Genomic DNA, 22,185 nt, shown 5'->3' with positions numbered 1-22,185 from the left:
TCTTCCACCTTCATACGCATTTAGTTCTTCATCCCTTTCCCACCCTGTGCTCCTTCAGTCAGGATATGTTTTACTTTTCATAGTTTTCAAAATTCAACAAGTCTCATTTTCGAAAACAACAGCAACAAAGTGCAGATTAGTAGGTGAAGGTGGTAGTAATTGTGATACACTTTGAGGCTTCCTTTGTAGATCCATAAGTGAAGGTGATACTAATTGTCAATACATGTGATGCTTCCGTCATAGATTCGTAAGTGAAGGTAATATCAATTGTGATACACTTTGAGGCATCCTTCGTAGATTTATAAATGAAGGTAACACTACCTGTGATTACACTTTGATGTTTTATTCATAGATTTGTAAGTGAAGGTAATACTTATTGTGAATACACCTTGATGCTTCCTGGAAACTGTGTGACGGGCGCAGTAGTTGAATGGTTAAAGCGTTGACTTTCAGTCTGAGGGTCCCGGGTTCAAATCTCGGTAATGACGCCTGGAAACGGAGTATGGCTGCCCACATGACGGGGTAAAAACGGTCATACATGTAAAAGCCCAAAAAGCCCACTCGTGTACATATGAGTGAACTTGGGAATTGCATCCCATGAAGGAAGAAGAAGAAGAAACTGAGGGATGTTTTCAGGGGAATGTGGACCCAGCTGAAGAGGGACTACCTGGAGCAGCAGAAGGTGAACATGAAGAAGCTGAAGGACCAGCTGAAGGAAGCCTCCCTCAAAAGGAGGGAGCAGATCCTGAACAAGCAGAACAGTGGACAGGGTCTGTACTATGTGTGTGTGTGTGTGTTTTCATGGACAAGGTCTGTACTTGTACATTGTAGATAATATGATACTTATGCAGCATCTTTCTTTGGTCAGAGACCAAGCTCCAAGCCAATTATGAACAAGGAGTCATTAGCACAACAGGCTGCCTGCATAGCTAGAGCCCACTGATAGAGTCATTAGCACAACAGGCTGTCTGCATAGCTAGAACCCACTGACATGGAGTCATTAGCACAACAGGCTGTCTGCATAGCTAGAACCCACTGACATGGAGTCATTAGCACAACAGGCTGTCTGCATAGCTAGAACCCACTGACAGATGGAGTCATTAGCACAACAGGCTGCCTCCATAGCTAGAGCCCACTGACAGAGTCATTAGCACAACAGGCTGTCTGCATAGCTAGAACCCACTGACATGGAGTCATTAGCACAACAGGCTGCCTGCATAGCTAGAACCCACTGACATGGAGTCATTAGCACAATAGGCTGCCTGCATAGCTAGAGCCCACTGTCAGATGGAGTCATTAGCACAACAGGCTGTCTGCATAGCTAGAGCCCACTGACAGAGTCATTAGCACAACAGGCTGCCTGCATAGCTAGAGCCCACTGTCAGATGGAGTCATTAGCACAACAGGCTGTCTGCATAGCTAGAGCCCACTGACAGAGTCATTAGCACAACAGGCTGTCTGCATAGCTAGAGCCCACTGACGGAGTCATTAGCACAACAGGATGCCTGCATAGCTAGAGCCCACTGACAGAGTCATTAGCACAACAGGCTGTCTGCATAGCTATAGCCCACTGACAGAGTCATTAGCACAACAGGCTGCCTGCATAGCTAGAGCCCACTGACAGAGTCATTAGCACAACAGGCTGTCTGCATAGCTAGAACCCACTGACACATGGAGTCATTAGCACAACAGGCTGCCTGCATAGCTAGAGCCCACTGACAGATGGAGTCATTAGCACAACAGGCTGTCTGCATAGCTAGAGCCCACTGACGGAGTCATTAGCACAACAGGCTGTCTGCATAGCTAGAGCCCACTGTCAGCTGTCTTCAGGCGCTTCTCATTCATTTCCTGTGTCACACACATGTGATTTATATAATATTTGGTGTCATCACTTTCTGTGCGTCAGTCTCTGTGTTGTGTGATTTGTCTCTGCACAGGATTCAGCGCTATATAAATACTAGTACTAGTTGTAGTTGTAGTAGTAGTATATTATTATTATTAATGTGTGTGTGTGTACCTGCTTGTGTATGTGTGTTGATTGGTACGGAAGAACTTGCCCCCCTCTGAACCCCCCCTACCCCCCTCCATCTCCTGCCCCACCTCACGCCCCCACCCCCAAAGTTTTTGTCTGTGGGCTGCAACTCCTATGTTGACTCATACGTTTCAAGTGGTCTTTTACTTGCATGACTGTTTTGTTTTGCCTTGCCATGTAGACAGTCATATTTCCATTGCCCAACCAAATGCTGCACATCTATCAACCTGGGAGATTAGAAATAATTTCCACCAGATGCTGCTGCATGGATTCGAACCTAAGATCCTCAGATTGGAGAAGTCCAAGGCATAAACCGTTCGGCTGATGGCACCTGTCACAGACATGTAGTGAATGCTGCCAGCCACCGTGGCGAAGTGTTCAGTGTCGCAGACTGACGACATGAGGGCATGGGTTCAAGCCCCATTACAGGTGGGGTTTTTCAGCCTGGACACCCAGGGTGTCCTGTGGGCCCCAGTGAGAAGAGTGGGACCACACAGTCCAGGGTCATCCACTTGACACAGATGCTTCTTGGAGTGTGTTGTTCAAACTTCCTGACCAACACTACAGGTGTCTGTCTATATCACTCAGCATGGCTGATGACAGGAATAAGATTATCATGAGAGTACAACCTTGTCAAGCAGTTCCAAACTTAACATAGCAGTATCACCATCACCCTTCTCATCATCAGTCATCATCATCAAAGGTATAGAAGACAAACCATCACCATCACCCTTCTCATCATCAGTCATCATCATCAAAGGTATAGAAGACAAACCATCACCATCACCCTTGTCATCATCAGTCATCATCAGCAAAGGTATAGAAGACAAACCATCACCATCACCCTTCTCATCATCAGTCATCATCATCAAAGGTATAGAAAACAAACCATCACCATCACCCTTCTCATCATCAGTCATCATCATCAAAGGTATAGAAGACAAACCATCACCATCACCCTTGTCATCATCAGTCATCATCATCAAAGGTATAGAAGACAAACCGTCCCAGTATCTGGGGGACCCAAAGCACACACACACGTAGTGAGTGCCACTGATGATGCTTGAACTGCTTTGTTTTGCAGATGCGGTGGTGGGTCACCCACCTCCAGAGTTTGTGCCCAACGTCATACTGGAGGTGAAGAGTGAGGCAGAGCTGTGTTTACAGACCATCAAGGTCAGTAATTATGATAAGGATAATAATAGTAATAATAATAGTAATGATCCTTAGTGGCATTCCTAGATCTGTCAGCAGCATTTGATATAATTGACCACCAAATTCTCATCAACCATCTGAGCACTACCTTTGGCATTCAGTCTGCTGCTTTAAAATGGTTTTCATTATATCTTTCAAACCGTCAGCTCTGCCACTTCTAAGGTTATCCCTCTTGTATTTGGTGTCCCTCAGGGATCGGTTCTGGGACCTATTTTATTCACTTTATATACTCAGCCTTTGTCTGACATCATCAAAAGGCATTCATTTGACTACCATAAGTATGCTGATGACACTGAGTTACAAAAAGCCGCTCCACCATCTGACTTCAAAACAGTCATCAATGAGACGGAAGCCTGTGTGGCTGATGTAAAGGTGTGGATGGACAGAAACAAGCTAAAACTTAACGAAGAGAAAACCGAGCTCTTAGCTGTAGGAGACCGAGTTCATCTCAGTGAAATAAAAAAAGGGCCCAGTCACTCTCAGCACATCTATAGTTACATTTCACACATCAGCTAAATACCTAGGTGTACATATTGATCAGACCTTGACCATGGCTGACCACATTTCATCCCTGTGTCGCTCATGCAATTTCCATCTTTGCAGACTGGCCTCAGTCAGACCATACTTAACGGAGAAAAAACATGGCTCAGTTGGTTTCTTCTTTTGTCCTGTACGGACTAGATTACTGCAATTCTACCTTAGCAGGTTTACCATCTTCCTCTCTTATTAGACTGCAGAAAGTACAGAACAATGCTGCACGACTCGTCCTAGCAAAAAAGAAATCTGATCATGTCACACCTCTTTTGCATCGGTTACACTGGCTTCCATTAGAGTCCCGCATTCACTATAAACTAGCGACACTTGCCATCCGACATTATGATGAATCTCTTCCCCCATATCTCTCCTCTGTGCTGGAAACGTACGAACCATGCAGAACGCTAAGATAAAGTTCTGAAAAGTTACTTAAAGTCCCAAGAACTAATTCAAGGTTCAAAGGTTCAAAATCATTTTTAATCTGAGAAACCCTGTTTGGGTACATGGAAACACAAGGGGAAAAACAGGCCCACATCCTCGACATGTGCAATCGCACGAAGAAGAAGAGGGAGAAAATATAAAAAAAATTTAAAAAGAGGCGGGGGGGGGGGGGGAGGATGGGTATGTGTGTGTGGGGGGTGCGGGGGCACACACAGTGGAACCCTAGGAAAAGAAAACCTTGGTTGCAGGGCCCACATGCACAAACACAAATAAAGAATCAACAATTCAATATAAGGAGTAAAAAAATAATAATAATAATAATAATTTTTTTTTTTTTTTTTTTAAAGGAAATATATTACTTGAAGCATTTAGTATTGTTATCCTGACATAAGAAAAAAGAATAAGAACATCAAAATTATCGCACAGATTCAATAATAATTGTCAAAAATTTTGCCAGTTTATTCAGAATGTGCAGGGAAAAGGTCTTTAAGGGCTCAAGTACCCCAAATTTGGAATTCTTTGCCATCATCCCTCAGAAATACTCCTGATCTCCAGACCTTCAAGTCAGATCTGAAAACGTCTCCTTTTCCGCAAACATTTCTGTACTCAGCACAATGGATAGTCCAAAGTCTGTTCGCCATGTGGAGTTTTATGCTAGAGATATTAATACTCACGTAATCCTGTTTTAGTGCAGTTGATATATTTAATGTGTCTGGGCGTGCATGTGTGTATGAGTGTGTGTGTGTGAGTGTGCACACGCATGTGTGTGTGTGTGTATGTTTAAAAAATGTGTGTTTTTATGGAATGTATTTCTTTTTAATCTAAGCATTATTTACTTGATATTTTTATTGTTTGGTGAATCATGCTTTTTTTTTTATTCATTCTGTGAACGCTTTGGATTGAGCTGTTGTAATGTTTTATGTTATGTTTATATCTGGCTCGATGATGTTAGGTGCTTTGAGCAGCATTAGCACTGGATATTGTACCATAGAAAAGCTATGAATTATTATTATTATTATTATTAACAGGAAGCCAGTGTAATTCTGCGTCAGTGCTCCAATAGCGTGTCTTCTTTGCCAAGAAAGACCTAGGTAAACTGAATGTATTTCAGGCTGATATACACCTTCTCTCTGGTAAGAAAGACATAGGTAAACTGAATGTGTTTCAGGCTGATATACCACCTTCTCTCTGGCAAGAAAGACATAGGTAAACTGGATGTTTCAGGCTGATATACCACCTTCTCTCTGGTAAGAAAGACATAGGTAAACTGAATGTGTTTCAGGCTGATAAACACCTTCTCTCTGGCAAGAAAGACATAGGTAAACTGAATGTATTTCAGGCTGATATACCACCTTCTCTCTGGTAAGAAAGACAGGTAAACTGAATGTGTTTCAGGCTGATATACCACCTTCATAGGTAAACTGGATGTTTCAGGCTGATATACCACCTTCTCTCTGGTAAGAAAGACATAGGTAAACTGGATGTTTCAGGCTGATATACCACCTTCTCTGGCAAGAAAGACATAGGTAAAGTGGATGTGTTTCAGGCTGATATACCACCTTCAGTGCACGTGGCGTATGTGGACATCCGACCTGGTATGACAGAAGGTCACATTCGCTGCAAGGACGCTGAGAGCGCTTCCAAACTGCTGAAAACTGGTGTGAGGGGACTTACTCTCTCCCAGGTGGAAGGTACAGTGGCACAGAGGTTAAAGCATCAGTGCTGTGTGTGTGTGTGTGTGTGTGTGTGTGTGTGTGTATGTATGCACAGTTTATGACTGTTTTGTTCTGTTGTTCACCGATTTTACGGTCTCTTCGCTAAGAGTGATACCACACAAAGCGTTTGTGTTTGTGTGTGTGTGTGTGTGTGTGTGTGTGTGTGTGTCCATATGTGTGTATATTTTTGTGTGTATGCATCTGCATTTGTGTAAATGTCTGTGTATGTATGCTTTCATGCTCAAGTTTATGTAGGTGCATGAGCACATGTGTGTGTGTGATCATAAGTGTTTTTCTATCCATGCTTGTGTGTATTGTGTGTATGTGTGTGTGTGCTTTTGCACACAGTTATGTGTGTGTTTATGCTGCAGGGTTTGGGTGGTTTCAGTGCAGCAGGTTCTTATTTGACTTATAAGTTGTATGTATCTTCTTCTTTTTTTCTTTTCTTTTTTTGATGTATTTATGCATTTGTATATTGTATTCATTTACGTGATGTTATTCTATGTTGTTGTTTAATACAAACCTAGGGGAGACTTTCAAGGCCTGACTCACGCATTGGATTCATGTGTGGGTCACGTATTTGCATCTTGTTATTTTTTTCTTCTTTTGTTTGTTTGTTTTTAACCCCTTGAGTGCCCCAGGATGGAAATTTCCATCCCTTTCTGGTGTGCAAAAAAGTACATGTCATTCTAGTAATTTTCAAAATTCATGTGAAAATATCATGATTAGATAGTGTGTTCATTTTCCTTTCAGAAAATTAGGTTAAGTATACATTCTTTTAGTAGTTTGCACATTAGATTTTTTTTATTTAATTTTTTTTTTTTCAATAAATTATTACTGTCCATGACTAGAACCTCCTTTGGCAAACAGTTGTCACTGGTCATAAGATAGGCTTGGCGCTGGAAGGGTTAAGCATGTATTTGTAGTATTACAGGGATCAGTCTGCATGCTTTAACACTTCTTGAAAGTGAAACTGCAGCAGGGCTGAAGTAAAACCCCTAAAGGAAAGGCAGTCTCCACAGGGCTGAAGTAAAACCCCTAAAGGAAATGTGGTCTCCACAGGCCTGAAGTAAAACCCCTAAAGGAAAGGCAGTCTCCACAGGCCTGAAGTAAAACCCCTAAAGGAAAGGCAGTCTCCACAGGGCTGAAGTAAAACCCCTAAAGGAAAGGCAGTCTCCACAGGGCTGAAGTAAAACCCCTAAAGGAAATGTGGTCTCCACAGGCCTGAAGTAAAACCCCTAAAGGAAATGCAGTCACATCACTGGCACAGGCCTGAAGTAAAACCCCTAAAGGAAATGTGGTCTCCACAGGCCTGAAGTAAAACCCCTAAAGGAAATGCAATCACATCACTGGCACAGGCCTGAAGTAAAACCCCTAAAGGAAAGGCAGCCTCCACAGGGCTGAAGTAAAACCCCTAAAGGAAAGGCAGTCTCCACAGGCCTGAAGTAAAACCCCTAAAGGAAAGGCAGTCTCCACAGGGCTGAAGTAAAACCCCTAAAGGAAAGGCAGTCTCCACAGGGCTGAAGTAAAACCCCTAAAGGAAATGTGGTCTCCACAGGCCTGAAGTAAAACCCCTAAAGGAAAGGCAGTCTCCACAGGCCTGAAGTAAAACCCCTAAAGGAAAGGCAGTCTCCACAGGCCTGAAGTAAAACCCCTAAAGGAAAGGCAGTCTCCACAGGGCTGAAGTAAAACCCCTAAAGGAAAGGCAGTCTCCACAGGGCTGAAGTAAAACCCCTAAAGGAAATGTGGTCTCCACAGGCCTGAAGTAAAACCCCTAAAGGAAATGCAGTCACATCACTGGCACAGGCCTGAAGTAAAACCCCTAAAGGAAATGTGGTCTCCACAGGCCTGAAGTAAAACCCCTAAAGGAAATGCAATCACATCACTGGCACAGGCCTGAAGTAAAACCCCTAAAGGAAAGGCAGTCTCCACAGGGCTGAAGTAAAACCCCTAAAGGAAAGGCAGTCTCCACAGGCCTGAAGTAAAACCCCTAAAGGAAAGGCAGTCTCCACAGGGCTGAAGTAAAACCCCTAAAGGAAAGGCAGTCTCCACAGGGCTGAAGTAAAACCCCTAAAGGAAATGTGGTCTCCACAGGCCTGAAGTAAAACCCCTAAAGGAAAGGCAGTCCCATCACTACCGCAGGCAGTCAGCTGATGCCTGGTCCCATCACTACCACAGTCAGTCAGTCAGCTGTTTGCCTGGTCCCATCACTACCACAGTCAGCTGTTGTCTGGTCCCATCACTACCACAGTCAGCTGTTTGTCTGGTCCCATCACTACCACAGTCAGTCAGCTGATGCCTGGTCCCATCACTACCACAGTCAGTCAGCTGTTGCCTGGTCCCATCACTACCACAGTCAGCTGTTGCCTGGTCCCATCACTACCACAGTCAGTCAGCTGTTGCCTGGTCCCATCACTACCACAGTCAGCTGTTTGTCTGGTCCCATCACTACCACAGTCAGCTGTTTGTCTGGTCCCATCACTACCACAGTCAGACAGCGGTTGCCTGGTCCCATCACTACCACAGTCAGACAGCTGTTGCCTGGTCCCATCACTACCACAGTCAGACAGCTGTTGCCTGGTCCCATCACTACCACAGTCAGCTGTTTGCCTGGTCCCATCACTACCACAGTCAGTCAGCTGTTGCCTGGTCCCATCACTACCACAGTCAGACAGCTGTTGCCTGGTCCCATCACTACCACAGTCAGCTGTTTGTCTGGTCCCATCACTACCACAGTCAGCTGTTTCTCTGGTCCCATCACTACCACAGTCAGTCAGTTGATGCCTGGTCCCATCACTACCACAGTCAGTCAGCTGATGTCTGGTCCCATCACTACCACAGTCAGTCAGCTGATGCCTGGTCCCATCACTACCACAGTCAGCTGTTTGTCTGGTCCCATCACTACCACAGTCAGCTGTTGCCTGGTCCCATCACTACCACAGTCAGCTGTTTGTCTGGTCCCATCACTACCACAGTCAGCTGTTGCCTGGTCCCATCACTACCACAGTCAGCTGTTTGTCTGGTCCCATCACTACCACAGTCAGCTGTTTGCCTGGTCCCATCACTACCACAGTCAGCTGTTTGCCTGGTCCCATCACTACCACAGTCAGTCAGCTGTTGCCTGGTCCCATCACTACCACAGTCAGCTGTTGTCTGGTCCCATCACTACCACAGTCAGCTGTTGCCTGGTCCCATCACTACCACAGTCAGACAGCTGTTGCCTGGTCCCATCACTACCACAGTCAGCTGTTTGCCTGGTCCCATCACTACCACAGTCAGACAGCTGTTGCCTGGTCCCATCACTACCACAGTCAGCTGTTTGTCTGGTCCCATCACTGCCACAGTCAGCTGTTTGCCTGGTCCCATCACTGCCACAATCAGTCAGCTGTTTGTCTGGTCCCATCACTACCACAGTCAGTCAGCTGTTGCCTGGTCCCATCACTACCACAGTCAGCTGTTTGTCTGGTCCCATCACTACCACAGTCAGTCAGCTGTTGTCTGGTCCCATCACTACCACAGTCAGCTGTTTGTCTGGTCCCATCACTGCCACAGTCAGCTGTTTGTCTGGTCCCATCACTACCACAGTCAGTCAGCTGATGCCTGGTCCCATCACTACCACAGTCAGTCAGCTGTTGTCTGGTCCCATCACTACCACAGTCAGCTGTTTGTCTGGTCCCATCACTGCCACAGTCAGCTGTTTGTCTGGTCCCATCACTACCACAGTCAGCTGTTTGTCTGGTCCCATCACTGCCACAGTCAGCTGTTTGTCTGGTCCCATCACTACCACAGTCAGTCAGCTGTTTGTCTGGTCCCATCACTACCACAGTCAGTCAGCTGTTGCCTGGTCCCATCACTACCACAGTCAGTCAGCTGTTTGTCTGGTCCCATCACTACCACAGGCAGTCAACTGTTTACCTGGTCCCATCACTACCACAGGCAGTCAGCTGTTGCCTGGTCCCATCACTACCACAGTCAGTCAGCTGATGCCTGGTCCCATCACTACCACAGTCAGTCAGTTGATGCCTGGTCCCATCACTACCACAGTCAGTCAGCTGATGCCTGGTCCCATCACTACCACAGTCAGTCAGTTGATGCCTGGTCCCATCACTACCAGTCAGCATCAGCTGGTCCCATCACTACCACAGTCAGCTGTTTCTCTGGTCCCATCACTACCACAGTCAGTCAGCTGTTTGTCTGGTCCCATCACTACCACAGTCAGCTGTTGCCTGGTCCCATCACTACCACAGTCAGCTGTTGCCTGGTCCCATCACTACCACAGTCAGCTGTTGCCTGGTCCCATCACTACCACAGTCAGCTGATGCCTGGTCCCATCACTACCACAGGCAGTCAGCTGATGCCTGGTCCCATCACTACCACAGGCAGTCAGCTGTTGTCTGGTCCCATCACTACCACATGCAGTCAGCTGTTGTCTGGTCCCATCACTGCCACATGCAGTCAGCTGATGTCTGGTCCCATCACTGCCACAGTCAGTCAGTCAGTCAGCTGATGCCTGGTCCCATCAGTGGAGTGTTTGCCTTGTGGTAATGTGTCCCCTTAGGAAGCGAGAGAATCTTAGTGCACTGGTTCCAATCCCACAGTCGCCAGTATTCTCTCCCCCTCTGCTAGACCTTAAGTGGTGGTCTGGATGCTAGTGATTCAGATTGCACGATAAACAGGGGTCCTATGTGCAGCATGAGCGTAGCGCACATAAAAGAACCCACAGCAACAAAAGTGTTGTCCCTGGCAACATTCTGTAGAATTTTTTTTTTTTAATCCACTTCGATAGTTAAACAAACGAAATTGCAGACAGAAAAATACACACAAAAAGGGTTGATGCTCTAAGTGTATCAATGTGCTCTCCCTGGGGAGAGCAGCCCGAATTTCACACAGCAATCTGTTATGACAATAGAGTAATACACTACAATACAATTCAGTGCAATACAATACAATACAATGCAATCTATTGTGACAAAAGAGTAATACAATACAATGCAATACAATAGAATATGTTGTGACAAAAGAGTAACACAATACAATACAATACAATCTGTTGTGACAAGAGTAATACAATGCAATGCAATACAATAGAATATGTTGTGACAAGAGTAATACAATACAATGCAATACAATAGAATATGTTGTGACAAAAGAGTAACACAATGCAGTGCACTGCAATACAATATCATACATTACAATACAATACAATACAATACAATATGTTGTGACAAAAGAGTAACACAATGCATTGCAATGCAGTACAATCAATACAATACAATACAATGTTTGTTTTTCTTTGTGCAGGAGAGGCGGAGCTCCAGTACAATCAATACAATACAATACAATGTTTGTTTTTCTTTGTGCAGGAGAGGCGGAGCTGCAGTACAATCAATACAATACAATACAATGTTTGTTTTTCTTTGTGCAGGAGAGGCGGAGCTCCAGTACAATCAATACAATACAATGTTTGTTTTTCTTTGTGCAGGAGAGGCGGAGCTGCAGTACAATCAATACAATACAATACAATGTTTGTTTTTCTTTGTGCAGGAGAGGCGGAGCTCCAGTACAATCAATACAATACAATACAATGTTTGTTTTTCTTTGTGCAGGAGAGGCGGAGCTCCAGTACAATCAATACAATACAATGTTTGTTTTTCTTTGTGCAGGAGAGGCGGAGCTGCAGTACTGGAACAAGCTGATCAATGACAGACAGGCCAGACTGTCGGACACCAAGAGACGGAAACGGCGAGGAAAGCTCAAGGTAGGGAAATGTGATGTGTGTCGTAATGATGTTGAGGTCTTTATTAAACTGTGAAAGAGTGTGTGTGTGTGTGTGTACACATCTGTGTTTGTATTTTTATGTGTGTGTCTGTGCACTAAGAATGTGTGTGTGTGTGTGTGTGAATTTTGTTCTGAGTCCTAATATATAATAGTGCATGAGAGGGAATTGAGTAGGGTTGACAAGTATCTTTGTCGTCTTCATCTGTGTGCTGCAACTCTCACATCCACTCATATTTTGTAATATTCTATATTGGTGATAATGTATAGATAGATAGACAGAGACATATATATATATATGTGTGTGTGTGTGTGTGTATAATTATATCGATAGATAGATGGATGGATATAAATATGTAGATAAAGTACACCATGATGTCAGTACATGCAATACAGTGAAAAGACACCACAAGCTTTCCCACTACAACCATTGCCTCTCTCCATCAACAACATGACCCGTTTCCTGTTCAGATCCTGCAGAGGGCCCAGAACCCCCACGAGGAGAGCAGCCAGGGGCAGCACATCATCTTCACGGAGGACGACGAGGCAGAGGCCAGGATGAAGAAGCTGCAGGATCCCAAGGCCATGCAGGACGACTTCAATGCTTACTCCCATCGCCACCCCCCCACCCCTGTCGCTGTCCCATCCCCAGACCACTACCAAAACCCTATTGAATACTGGATGGCGGACGTGTTTGGCACGAATTAATTAATGTGCTTGGGGTTTTTGTTGTTTTTTGTTGTTGTTTTTAGGGGGGGGGGGGGGTTGTCTGTGGACAGGAACAGAATCAAAGTTTTTCTTTCTTTTTTCATCATTCTTTATTTTATTTCTTTTTTCATCATTCTTTATTTCTTTTTTCATCATTCTTTATTTTATTTCTTTTTTCATCATTCTTTATTTTCTTTCTTTTTTATCAGCTCATGGTGTATTTTTGTTGATCTGTATTTGTGTTTTAATATATATTATTATGTTTTGTTTGTTGTGTTTTTCAAAGTTTTTTTTTTTCTTTTTTCTTTCTGTACTAGTTACCTTTTTGTTGCAAAATTCTAGTTATGTTTTTTAGTACTAGTTAACTCTTTAGCAATAAATTTGAGTCACCTTTTTGTATTAGAGTTTTGTTTTCTAATAGTTATTGCCATCTTAGAGATACAGAGTTGTACCAATGGTTTTTCTTTTCTATGTATGATTTCGGTCTGTATGGTATCTGGTTTGATGATGATGCTGGAAGTAACGGTTTTCTTCTTTGTGTACACTTTTACGTATGTACCACAGCTGTTGAACAGAATACAATCTGAGCATATTAGCATCATGAATTTGTGCTTGTGAGGAGGGCAGAAAAATGTTTTGTTCAAAAGGTGCTCACAAGTGATTTTGATTCTGCCCTTTTCTACTTGATTAGAATTAGTCCAGCTCTCAGTCAAAGCATTAGTTTGGGGGGTTTTTTTGTGGTTGACTATTGTGATTTTGCCTTTTCTTTTCTCGAAATGAGGCACAAGTGCATTTTCAAGGGAATGAGTTCGTTTGTTCAGTTTAGAGTGCAGATGTTCCCAGCTTTGTTTTCTCTCTTCCATGCCATGTGTTCATCCCCTATCAATGAATGACACAAGAGTGATGGCCTCGAGGTAACACGTCCGCCTAGGAAGCGAGAGAATCTGAGCGCGCTGGTTCGAATCACAGCCAAGCCGCCAATATTTTTTTTCCCTTCCACTAGACCTTGAGTGGTGGTCTGGACGCTAGTCATTCGGATGAGAGGATAAACCGAGGTCCCGTGTGCAGCATGCACTTAGCACATGTAAAAGAACCCACGACATTAAAAAGGTTGTTCCTGGCAAAATTCTGTAGAAAAATCCACTTCGATAGGAAAAACAAATAAAACTGCATGCAGGGAAAAAAAAAAAAAAAAAATGGGTGGCACTGTAGTGTAGCGACGCGCTCTCCCTGGGGAGAGCAGCCCAAATTTCACACAGAGAAATCTGTTATGATAAAAAGAAATACAAATACAACATTAGCACACGAGGTGATTTCTCCCTGTTTATTTATTGAATGATTTCTTTCTAGTGTTAAGGTCAGTATTAACCCCTTGAGTTCCCCGGGATGGAAATTTCTGTCCCCTTTTGGTGCGCAAGAAAAAGTGCCCGTGGACAAAATTGTCAGAATTGGGTCATGTGTTTATTTTCTTTCCAGAAAAGTATAGGTTAGATATATATATATACTTTCTTTTAGTAGTTTGTGTGCTATAATTCTTTTCTTTGATTATGACCCTCTGTGACCAAAAGATCCCTTGGCAAAAATGGGCTTAGCACTGAAAGTGTTAAAAGAAACCCATTCACCTATCATGGAGGTTCAGTTATCACCCAGATTTGTGTTCAGTGTTACAATCATGCTTCAAAGTTCCCCCCTTGTTTTCTCTTCTTTTTTTAACTTTTTTTTTGTTACACTTTCAAAACAAAGTGTAATAAAATAAGAATAACATTACAACAACAACAACAAAAAACAACCAACAAATTGATACCATTTTTTGGGGTGATGAAGATGATGGATCCCTGTTTACAGAAAGTTACAGATTGGAGTACTGAAATTAGTGACAAGGCTGTCTACAGAAAGTTACAGATTGGAATACTGAAATTAGTGAAAAGGCTGTCTACAGAAAGTTACAGATTGGAATACTGAAATTAGTGTAAAGGCTGTCTACAGAAAGTTACAGATTGGAATACTGAAATTAGTGTAAAGGCTGTCTACAGAAAGTTACAGATTGGAATACTGAAATTAGTGGAAAGGCTGAAGGAGATGACTGGCTTGGCTATACTGTAGGATTTAGGGAGACGGGTGGTTCATGCCAAATTTCTGGTGTCTGATATGATGTCTGAAAAGACTGAAAAGAATATTTCATTTAGTAAGTTTGTTCAACAGACTTACATACTTCTTCACAATGTTTCTTTTTTTTCGTTTTTTTGTTGTTGTTTTTCTCCCAAGTTGTCAATTGTATATTTTGTTTGATGTTGATGAGTGCTTTAAAAAAAAAAAAAAAAAAAAAAAACACCAAGAAGAAGAAAAAAAGAAAGCACTGTGTATTGAATAAGGCAAATGCATTTTTGAAAAAGGATGATTAAAACTGTTTCAGACTTTGTCCTTCCCTTGTCACATGCTGTTTTGTTTTGTGTGTGTGAACATTATCTCATTTGCAGAAATATTGATTGTTATTATCTTTTGGCAAAGTACACAAGTGTTGAGGAATTTGTCCATCACATAATTTTGACCAGACCAGTGCAACAAAGCAAAACAGATTCAGGAATACAAAACCATTGAAAAATTCAAATATGCCTTTTCTTTGATTAAACACAGTGCACCCCCCAAAACAAAGTATTGCAGCCTACATGGGGAGGGGGGGGGGGTTAAAAACAGTCATGCATGTAAGATAAAAACACCAAAAAACCCACTCAAGTGAACACAGGAGGTTCAGTCCACAACTGCAGAAGAAGAAACAGTAGTGCATTGAGTCAGTGTACTCTCTCACACACACACACACACACTTTGAATCAGGATATCAAAAGTGATTTACTCAAGACAAAAACAGTACAAGTAGATATAGTACATGTGTACAATGTCTTGATTATCAGCATCACATCTTGTGGTGCAGATAACCATGAAACAGACACACCCACACACAAACTATACATCAGCTAATAAAGATAATACAACTCAAATGTGAGTCATACATTATGATTATGTAAGTGTGTATTTCTGCACTTGACCTAGAAACAAAAATGGCTTATTTACAGCTCCAAATCCCAGTCATTAGTGAATGACACCATTCCCTGTGTACACAGAAAACTTCAAATTGTCTGATCCCTAAACTGGTTTTAAGTCTACATGTTCCTGAGCAGAACGCAAGAAAGTGGCACCAGTTTGACTTTCATCGCTAAAGAAGTGCCCTCTTCAAAGACTGCACTTGTATATGTGGAAAATGTTCCATACCCACCTACTCCCCCCAGAAATTTCCCCAAAAGTCATTAAAAACATAATATCAACAAGAAAAAAAAAAGAAGATGGATGGCTGAGTGTGAAAATGGATAGAGAGTAAAACCATGAAATAAAGAATTATATGTTCATTATTATCACTAAGAAAGAATACGAATCACTTAAAGGACAAAAAGCTGCTAAAGCATCAACTTTACATGGTATTGACAAATTTTTTCCCAACCAAACCTGACACAGTGGATTAAAAAAAATTCACTCATCCCTTTTTCTTTTCTTTTCTTTTTTTTCTTTTTCTTTTTTTTTTTTTTTTTACTTCTGTTAACTTCCAAGAATATGATACATTTACACACATACCTACATGGTTGTACACTTTTTATTTCACACACACATTAACAGCCCCAGATTATTGCTCAGGATGACAGTGCATGAACACTCAAAGTCAAAAAAAAAGAAAGTAAATGTATGGTGCAGAAAACAAATTGTATCTTTTAAAAAAAGTAAATGAAAATGAATGTGGAAAATAATCACGTAGAAAAATGGAGAATAATTTTGACCCCACCCCTCCCCCCTTTTTCTGAGAGAGTACTGTCATACATCTGTGCCTGAAGCATTTGCTTCTGTAGAAATTCACATTAAGTCCCACTTGGGACTTTCAGTTTCAAGGAGACATCAAGTGTGTGGACTGACCACACCACACCACATCTGCTTTAAAAAAAAAAGAGAGAAAAAAACGTAGATGCCTAATCCATACATGAACCCAAAGCACTGGTGTGGCCTTGAGAACCGACTCTGGGTTTGTGCAAGAAATACTGATAATAGATTTTTTTTCATTTGAAAGGGGGAGGGTGGATAACAAATCAATAAGACAATAATCATGAGAAACAATGCATGTGAGCAATGTTGAGACCCTTAACACAGCCCCACAAATAATGCACACACACACACCCAGCTGGCATACATTCCACTGGAAGAGAAAAAAAAGATATGATCAGAGAACTAGTTGGTTAGTTTTAAGGCACAGATGAATGTTGATGATAAACTTTAGAAGTTCTCTTTTTCTTCTTTTTTCAGAGTAAAGTTAACCAGTTTTTATTCTCTTACAAACACACGCTGACACGCACTAGATACACACACACAGACACACACACACACACACACGCTGACACGCCCTAGATACACACACACAGACACACACAGATACTGACCTGAAAAAGTACAGCTGAGTGGTACACACATCTGTTGTCAGAAATCTGAACTATTGTTTCTTGAAAACAAAATGAAAATGGTTTCACAGCAGTTATAAGCAGAAGGTTCATACCGATTCAAAAAGACTCAAAATTTGAAAAAAATTAATGTATGTACAAGCTATCAGTACACAAAAGGACTACATGTTATGCACTGATTTGACTCCATTACGAAAATGGAAAAAAAACCCAACCAAACGTATAACAGAAAGCTGGTCATCACAAACTGATCAAAAAAGACCACAACAACGACAACAAAAAAAGGTGAATAAGGTAAACATGTAACAAACACAGTGGTCACAATACTCTCTTGAGCGAGGAATATTCATACAAGACATGTAAAAATTACAAATCGGAACAAAGTTGAAAAAGTTTAATTCATACAAGACATTAAAAAATTACAAATCGGAACAAAGTTGAATAAGTTTAAAATCCCATTGCCTTTTACAGCTTTTGGCTTTGGGGCATTCAATTCCTATCCACTCTGTCAAGGGCTCAGCATAAGAAGATTGGGCCCGAACCCCTCCTTTGGCCGTTCAAACCTTGCCCAACTGAAGTCAGGACCCATTCGCACCTGGGTGGAGTGAGGAAAACCTGGAGTACAGTGCCTTTCCCAAGGACACAACACCATGCTGAAACAGGGCCTCGAACCCTGACCACTGGTGAACCGTGCTTCACATGCTCCAACACCTAACCGATTCTGCCACGGTGCCTCGCTAAAAGCAACACAAAATCATTGGAGCATCCATTTTTGAAGGGGAAGGGGAATGTGAGTTGGCCACAGACAGGGAGGAATGGGAGGAGAATTTTTCAACAGACTTCATGGGGTTAGGACTGGCATGTGGAGTAGATTTCTTCTTCGTTCATGGGCTGCAACTCCCACGTTCACTCGTATGTACACAAGTGGGCTTTTACGTGTTTGACCGTTTTTGCTACGGTGGAGTAGAAAAAGTGTAGTATAACCCAGTGTAGAGACCCGGGCTTTGACACGCAATTGACAGACCTGAAGTAAACAGTTCTGTATGGCATTCCAATGACTGCTCCAAAAGGTAGCGGACAAGAAGGCAACCAGTTGTATCACGTTCTTGAAACAACTGATTCCCTGTGTGAATTAGCAGAGTATACACCACAACACCTTTTTTCCTTTGGTCTGGTTTTCATGTACATCTTTTCACATATCAATGTGATTTTTTTTTTTTTAGAATTTGGCCAAGGTATAACTATGTTGTTACCATGTTGTTGTTGTTGTTTTTTGTTTTGTTTTTTGTTTTAGTTTTTTAACCATATGCTAAAGAACATGCTTCACGTAATTACCAGTATCTGTGGTAGAAAATCAAACGGAATTTCTTCCTACCTTGGCTTACCAGCTCATTTGAAAGACTAGCACCATGACCACCACTCAAAGTCTACTGAAGGGTGATGATAAAAACGTTAGTCATTGCTTGGCTCGAACACTGAGCCACCTGCTTTCTTTGTCAGGTGGTAAAGCTAAGACAGGGGAGACAGTGCTAAGACAGAAGAGACAGTGCTAAGACAGAGGAGACAGTGCTAAGACAGAGGAGACAGTGCTAAGAATTTCTCAAAATCGTATTAGAGCAGTGAGAATTCCAGCATATTTCCCAAATATTAACATGGTGATGGTGGGGTAGGGAGCACGACAAGGGGAAACCCTAACACGATGGACAGGAAATATGAACAGATACACTCTCAAAAAGTCAGTTTAAGAAGGAGAGGAGGGTGGTGAAGGCAGTGGAAATGTAAAGGAGTGGAACAACCTGGACAATCTAAAAACCTGGGTAAGGTAAAGGGGTGGAACAACCTGGACAATCTAAAAGCCTGGGTAAGGTAAAGGGGTGGAACAACCTGGACAATCTAAAAACCTGGGTAAGGTAAAGGGGTGGAACAACCTGGACAATGTGAAAACCTGGGTAAGGTAAAGGGGTGGAACAACCTGGACAATGTGAAAACCTGGCTAAGGTAAAGGGGTGGAACAACCTGGACAATCTAAAAACCTGGGTAAGGTAAAGGAGCGGAACAACCTGGACAATGTGAAAACCTGGGTAAGGTAAAGGGGTGGAACAACCTGGACAATCTGAAAACCTGGGTAAGGTAAAGGGGTGGAACAACCCGGACAATGTGAAAACCTGGGTAAGGTAAAGGGGTGGAACAACCTGGACAATCTAAAAACCTGGGTAAGGTAAAGGGGTGGAACAACCTGGACAATGTGAAAACCTGGGTAAGGTAAAGGGGTGGAACAACCTGGACAATGTGAAAACCTGGGTAAGGTAAAGGGGTGGAACAACCCGGACAATGTGAAAACCTGGGTAAGGTAAAGGGGTGGAACAACCTGGACAATGTGAAAACCTGGGTAAGGTAAAGGGGTGGAACAACCCGGACAATGTGAAAACCTGGGTAAGGTAAAGGGGTGGAACAACCCGGACAATGTGAAAACCTGGGTAAGGTAAAGGGGTGGAACAACCCGGACAATCTGAAAACCTGGGTAAGGTAAAGGAGCGGAACAACCTGGACAATGTGAAAACCTGGGTAAGGTAAAGGGGTGCAGCAACCTGGACAATGTGAAAACCTGGGTAAGGTAAAGGGGTGGAACAACCTGGACAATCTGAAAACCTGGGAAAGGTAAAGGGGTGGAACAACCCGGACAAAATCTGAAAACCTGGGAGAGGTAAAAGATTTGTGGAACAACCTAAACGTCTACTCTGAAAACCTGGGAAAAGGTCAAGGGTTTGTGGACTGAGCAGCCTATAAGTTTGATGCCTCGTCTGAAAACCAAAGTTCACCTACAGGCTTGGTTGGTTAGTCAGTCAGTCAGTTAGTAGCGGCGCCGACGTCTCCTAGATCGTTGGCGCCGTCTGTACTTGTCCCACTCGGACAGTTTGGGGGAGCGGGTGCGGGCGGCGTTCCGCTCTCTCCTGCAGGACCTGCAGCAGATCTCCTTGAAGCGAGCGGACCGACACTTGAGGCTCAGCCCGTTGGCCCGTGCACAGAAGGAGTACTTGTCCCGACACTGGCTGCCATTTGCGGAGCCTGAAACAGTAGTGTGTGTGTGTGTGTGTGTGTGTGTGTGTGTGTGTGTGTGTGTGTGTGTGTGTGTGTGTGTGTGTGTGTGTGTGTGTGTGTACGTGTGCATACGTGTGTGTGAGTGTGCGTACGTGTGTGTGTGTGTGTGTGTGTGTGTGTGTGTGTGTGTGTGTGTGTGTGTGTACCAGTGTGTGTGTTTGTGTTATGTTAGTTGTGTGGGCAGTGGGGTTAGCCTTAGGGAACAGTCAGAGTGTAAAGAAATATGTTCGTCTGTGTTATTCATTTGTTTGCTTGTTTGTTTGTTTATTCATTTCTCTATTCATTCATTTACTTATTTATTAATCCATTCATTTAATTATTTGTTTATTCATTCATTTGCGTATTTACTTATTTATTCATATATTCATTTACTTATTTACTAATTTATTTATTTATTTATTTAGATTGAATTGAAAAACAACTACGCCTTCCCCTCTCCCTTCAACACACCACCATACATAGACAACAGACACAAGCTGTACCATTTGTGTGCATCGTGAAACGACCCGCCTATCACAGCACTTATTGGCTCTTACCCAACTGCTGTTTGTTTGTTTGTTTCTTTGTTTGTTTGTTTGCCTTCCGCACAGCTGGGGCACCAATGTACGGAAAGAGCGCTTCAAGTGAAAGAAGACGAACAAGATTAATAAATGGCGTCACCTCACCATTGTAGCGTTGCTTCTTCCAGGAGTCGCTCAAAGAAAAGGAGAAAAACAAGATTAATTGATGGTATGATTGACCTTTGCAGCGTCTGGCAGGAATAGTTCAAGAATTAAAAAGAAAAGTCAAGATTAATTAATGGCGTCACTGACCTTGGAGAGTTTCTTCTGGCAGCAATGGTTAAAGTGAAAGAAGACAGGCAAGATTAATCAATGGTATGACTGACCTTTGCCCCGTTTCTTCTTAGTGTAGCAGTTCAAGGAACAATAAATACAGACAAGATTAATCAATGGTATGACTGACCTTTGCCCCGTTTCTTCTTAGTGTAGCAGTTCAAGGAACAATAAATACAGACAAGATTAATCAATGGTATGACTGACCTTTGCCCCGTTTCTTCTTGCAGTGGTAGTTCAAAGAAAAATAAAGGCAGCCAAGATTAATTAATGGCGTCACTAACCATTGTACCGTTTCTTCTTGCAGTGGTAGTTCAAAGAAAAATAAAGGCAGCCAAGATTAATTAATGGCGTCACTAACCATTGTACCGTTTCTTCTTGCAGTGGTAGTTCAAAGAAAAATAAAGGCAGCCAAGATTAATTAATGGCGTCACTAACCATTGTACCGTTTCTTCTTGCAGTGGTAGTTCAAAGAAAAATAAAGGCAGCCAAGATTAATTAATGGCGTCACTAACCATTGTACCGTTTCTTCTTGCAGTGGTAGTTCAAAGAAAAATAAAGGCAGCCAAGATTAATTAATGGCGTCACTAACCATTGTACCGTTTCTTCTTGCAGTGGTAGTTCAAAGAAAAATAAAGGCAGCCAAGATTAATTAATGGCGTCACTAACCATTGTACCGTTTCTTCTTGCAGGAATGGTTCAAGCAAAAGAAGACAGACGAGATGAATGGCGTCACTGACCTTTACACCGTTTCTTCTTTCAAGAGTGGTTCAAGGAAAGTAAAGACAGCCAAGATTAATCAACGGCGTCACTGACCTTTACAGTGTTTCTTCTTTCAAGAGTGGTTCAAGGAAAAGAAAGACAGCCAAGATTAATCAACGGCGTCACTGACCTTTACAGTGTTTCTTCTTTCAAGAGTGGTTCAAGGAAAGTAAAGACAGCCAAAATTAATCAACGGCGTCACTGACCTTTGCACCGTTTCTTCTTTCAAGAGTGGTTCAAGGAAAATAGACAGCCAAGATTAATCAACGGCGTCACTGACCTTTACAGTGTTTCTTCTTTCAAGAGTGGTTCAAGGAAAAGACAGACAGCCAAGATTAATCAACGGCGTCACTGACCTTTGCACCGTTTCTTCTTTCAAGAGTGGTTCAAGGAAAATAGACAGCCAAGATTAATCAACGGCGTCACTGACCTTTGCAGCGTTTCTTCTTTCAAGAGTGGTTCAAGGAAAGTAAAGACAGCCAAGATTAATCAACGGCGTCACTGACCTTTACAGTGTTTCTTCTTTCAAGAGTGGTTCAAGGAAAGTAAAGACAGCCAAAATTAATCAACGGCGTCAC

The 22,185-nt window shown here is 42.6% G+C and overlaps 2 protein-coding genes across 4 annotated transcripts in view; one reads left to right on the top strand and one right to left on the bottom strand.

The window, feature by feature from the left end:
• The window catches only part of LOC143295302 (uncharacterized), a 33,907-nt gene extending 18,896 nt beyond the window's left edge, over window positions 1-15,011 (top strand). For both annotated transcript variants that reach the window (XM_076606964.1, XM_076607041.1), the window contains exons 9-13: window positions 637-770; window positions 3,117-3,208; window positions 5,769-5,913; window positions 11,601-11,695; window positions 12,184-15,011. In XM_076606964.1, coding sequence (XP_076463079.1) covers window positions 637-770; window positions 3,117-3,208; window positions 5,769-5,913; window positions 11,601-11,695; window positions 12,184-12,420 — 703 coding nt within the window. In that variant the 3' untranslated portion in view covers window positions 12,421-15,011. The remainder of the gene's footprint in view (window positions 1-636; window positions 771-3,116; window positions 3,209-5,768; window positions 5,914-11,600; window positions 11,696-12,183) is intronic.
• A 237-nt stretch (window positions 15,012-15,248) lies between these two features.
• The window catches only part of LOC143295198 (A disintegrin and metalloproteinase with thrombospondin motifs 2-like), a 60,099-nt gene continuing 53,162 nt past the window's right edge, over window positions 15,249-22,185 (bottom strand). The window contains exons 23-24 of one of the 2 annotated variants that reach the window (XR_013057001.1): window positions 18,974-19,979; window positions 15,249-18,929 (exon numbers count right to left, since the gene is read on the bottom strand). Coding sequence is in view for 1 of the 2 variants with exons in the window: in XM_076606806.1 (XP_076462921.1) it covers window positions 19,765-19,979 (215 nt within the window). In the remaining variant the exon portion in view is untranslated. Of the gene's footprint in view, window positions 19,980-22,185 lie in introns of both variants that reach the window. The other variant, XM_076606806.1, reaches the window with a different exon arrangement.

Source organism: Babylonia areolata, chromosome 1 (assembly GCF_041734735.1).
Source record: "Babylonia areolata isolate BAREFJ2019XMU chromosome 1, ASM4173473v1, whole genome shotgun sequence".
NCBI lineage: Eukaryota > Metazoa > Mollusca > Gastropoda > Neogastropoda > Buccinidae > Babylonia > Babylonia areolata.
Note: the sequence above shows the minus strand (reverse complement) of the source record. Positions and strands in the feature narration are given on the sequence as shown.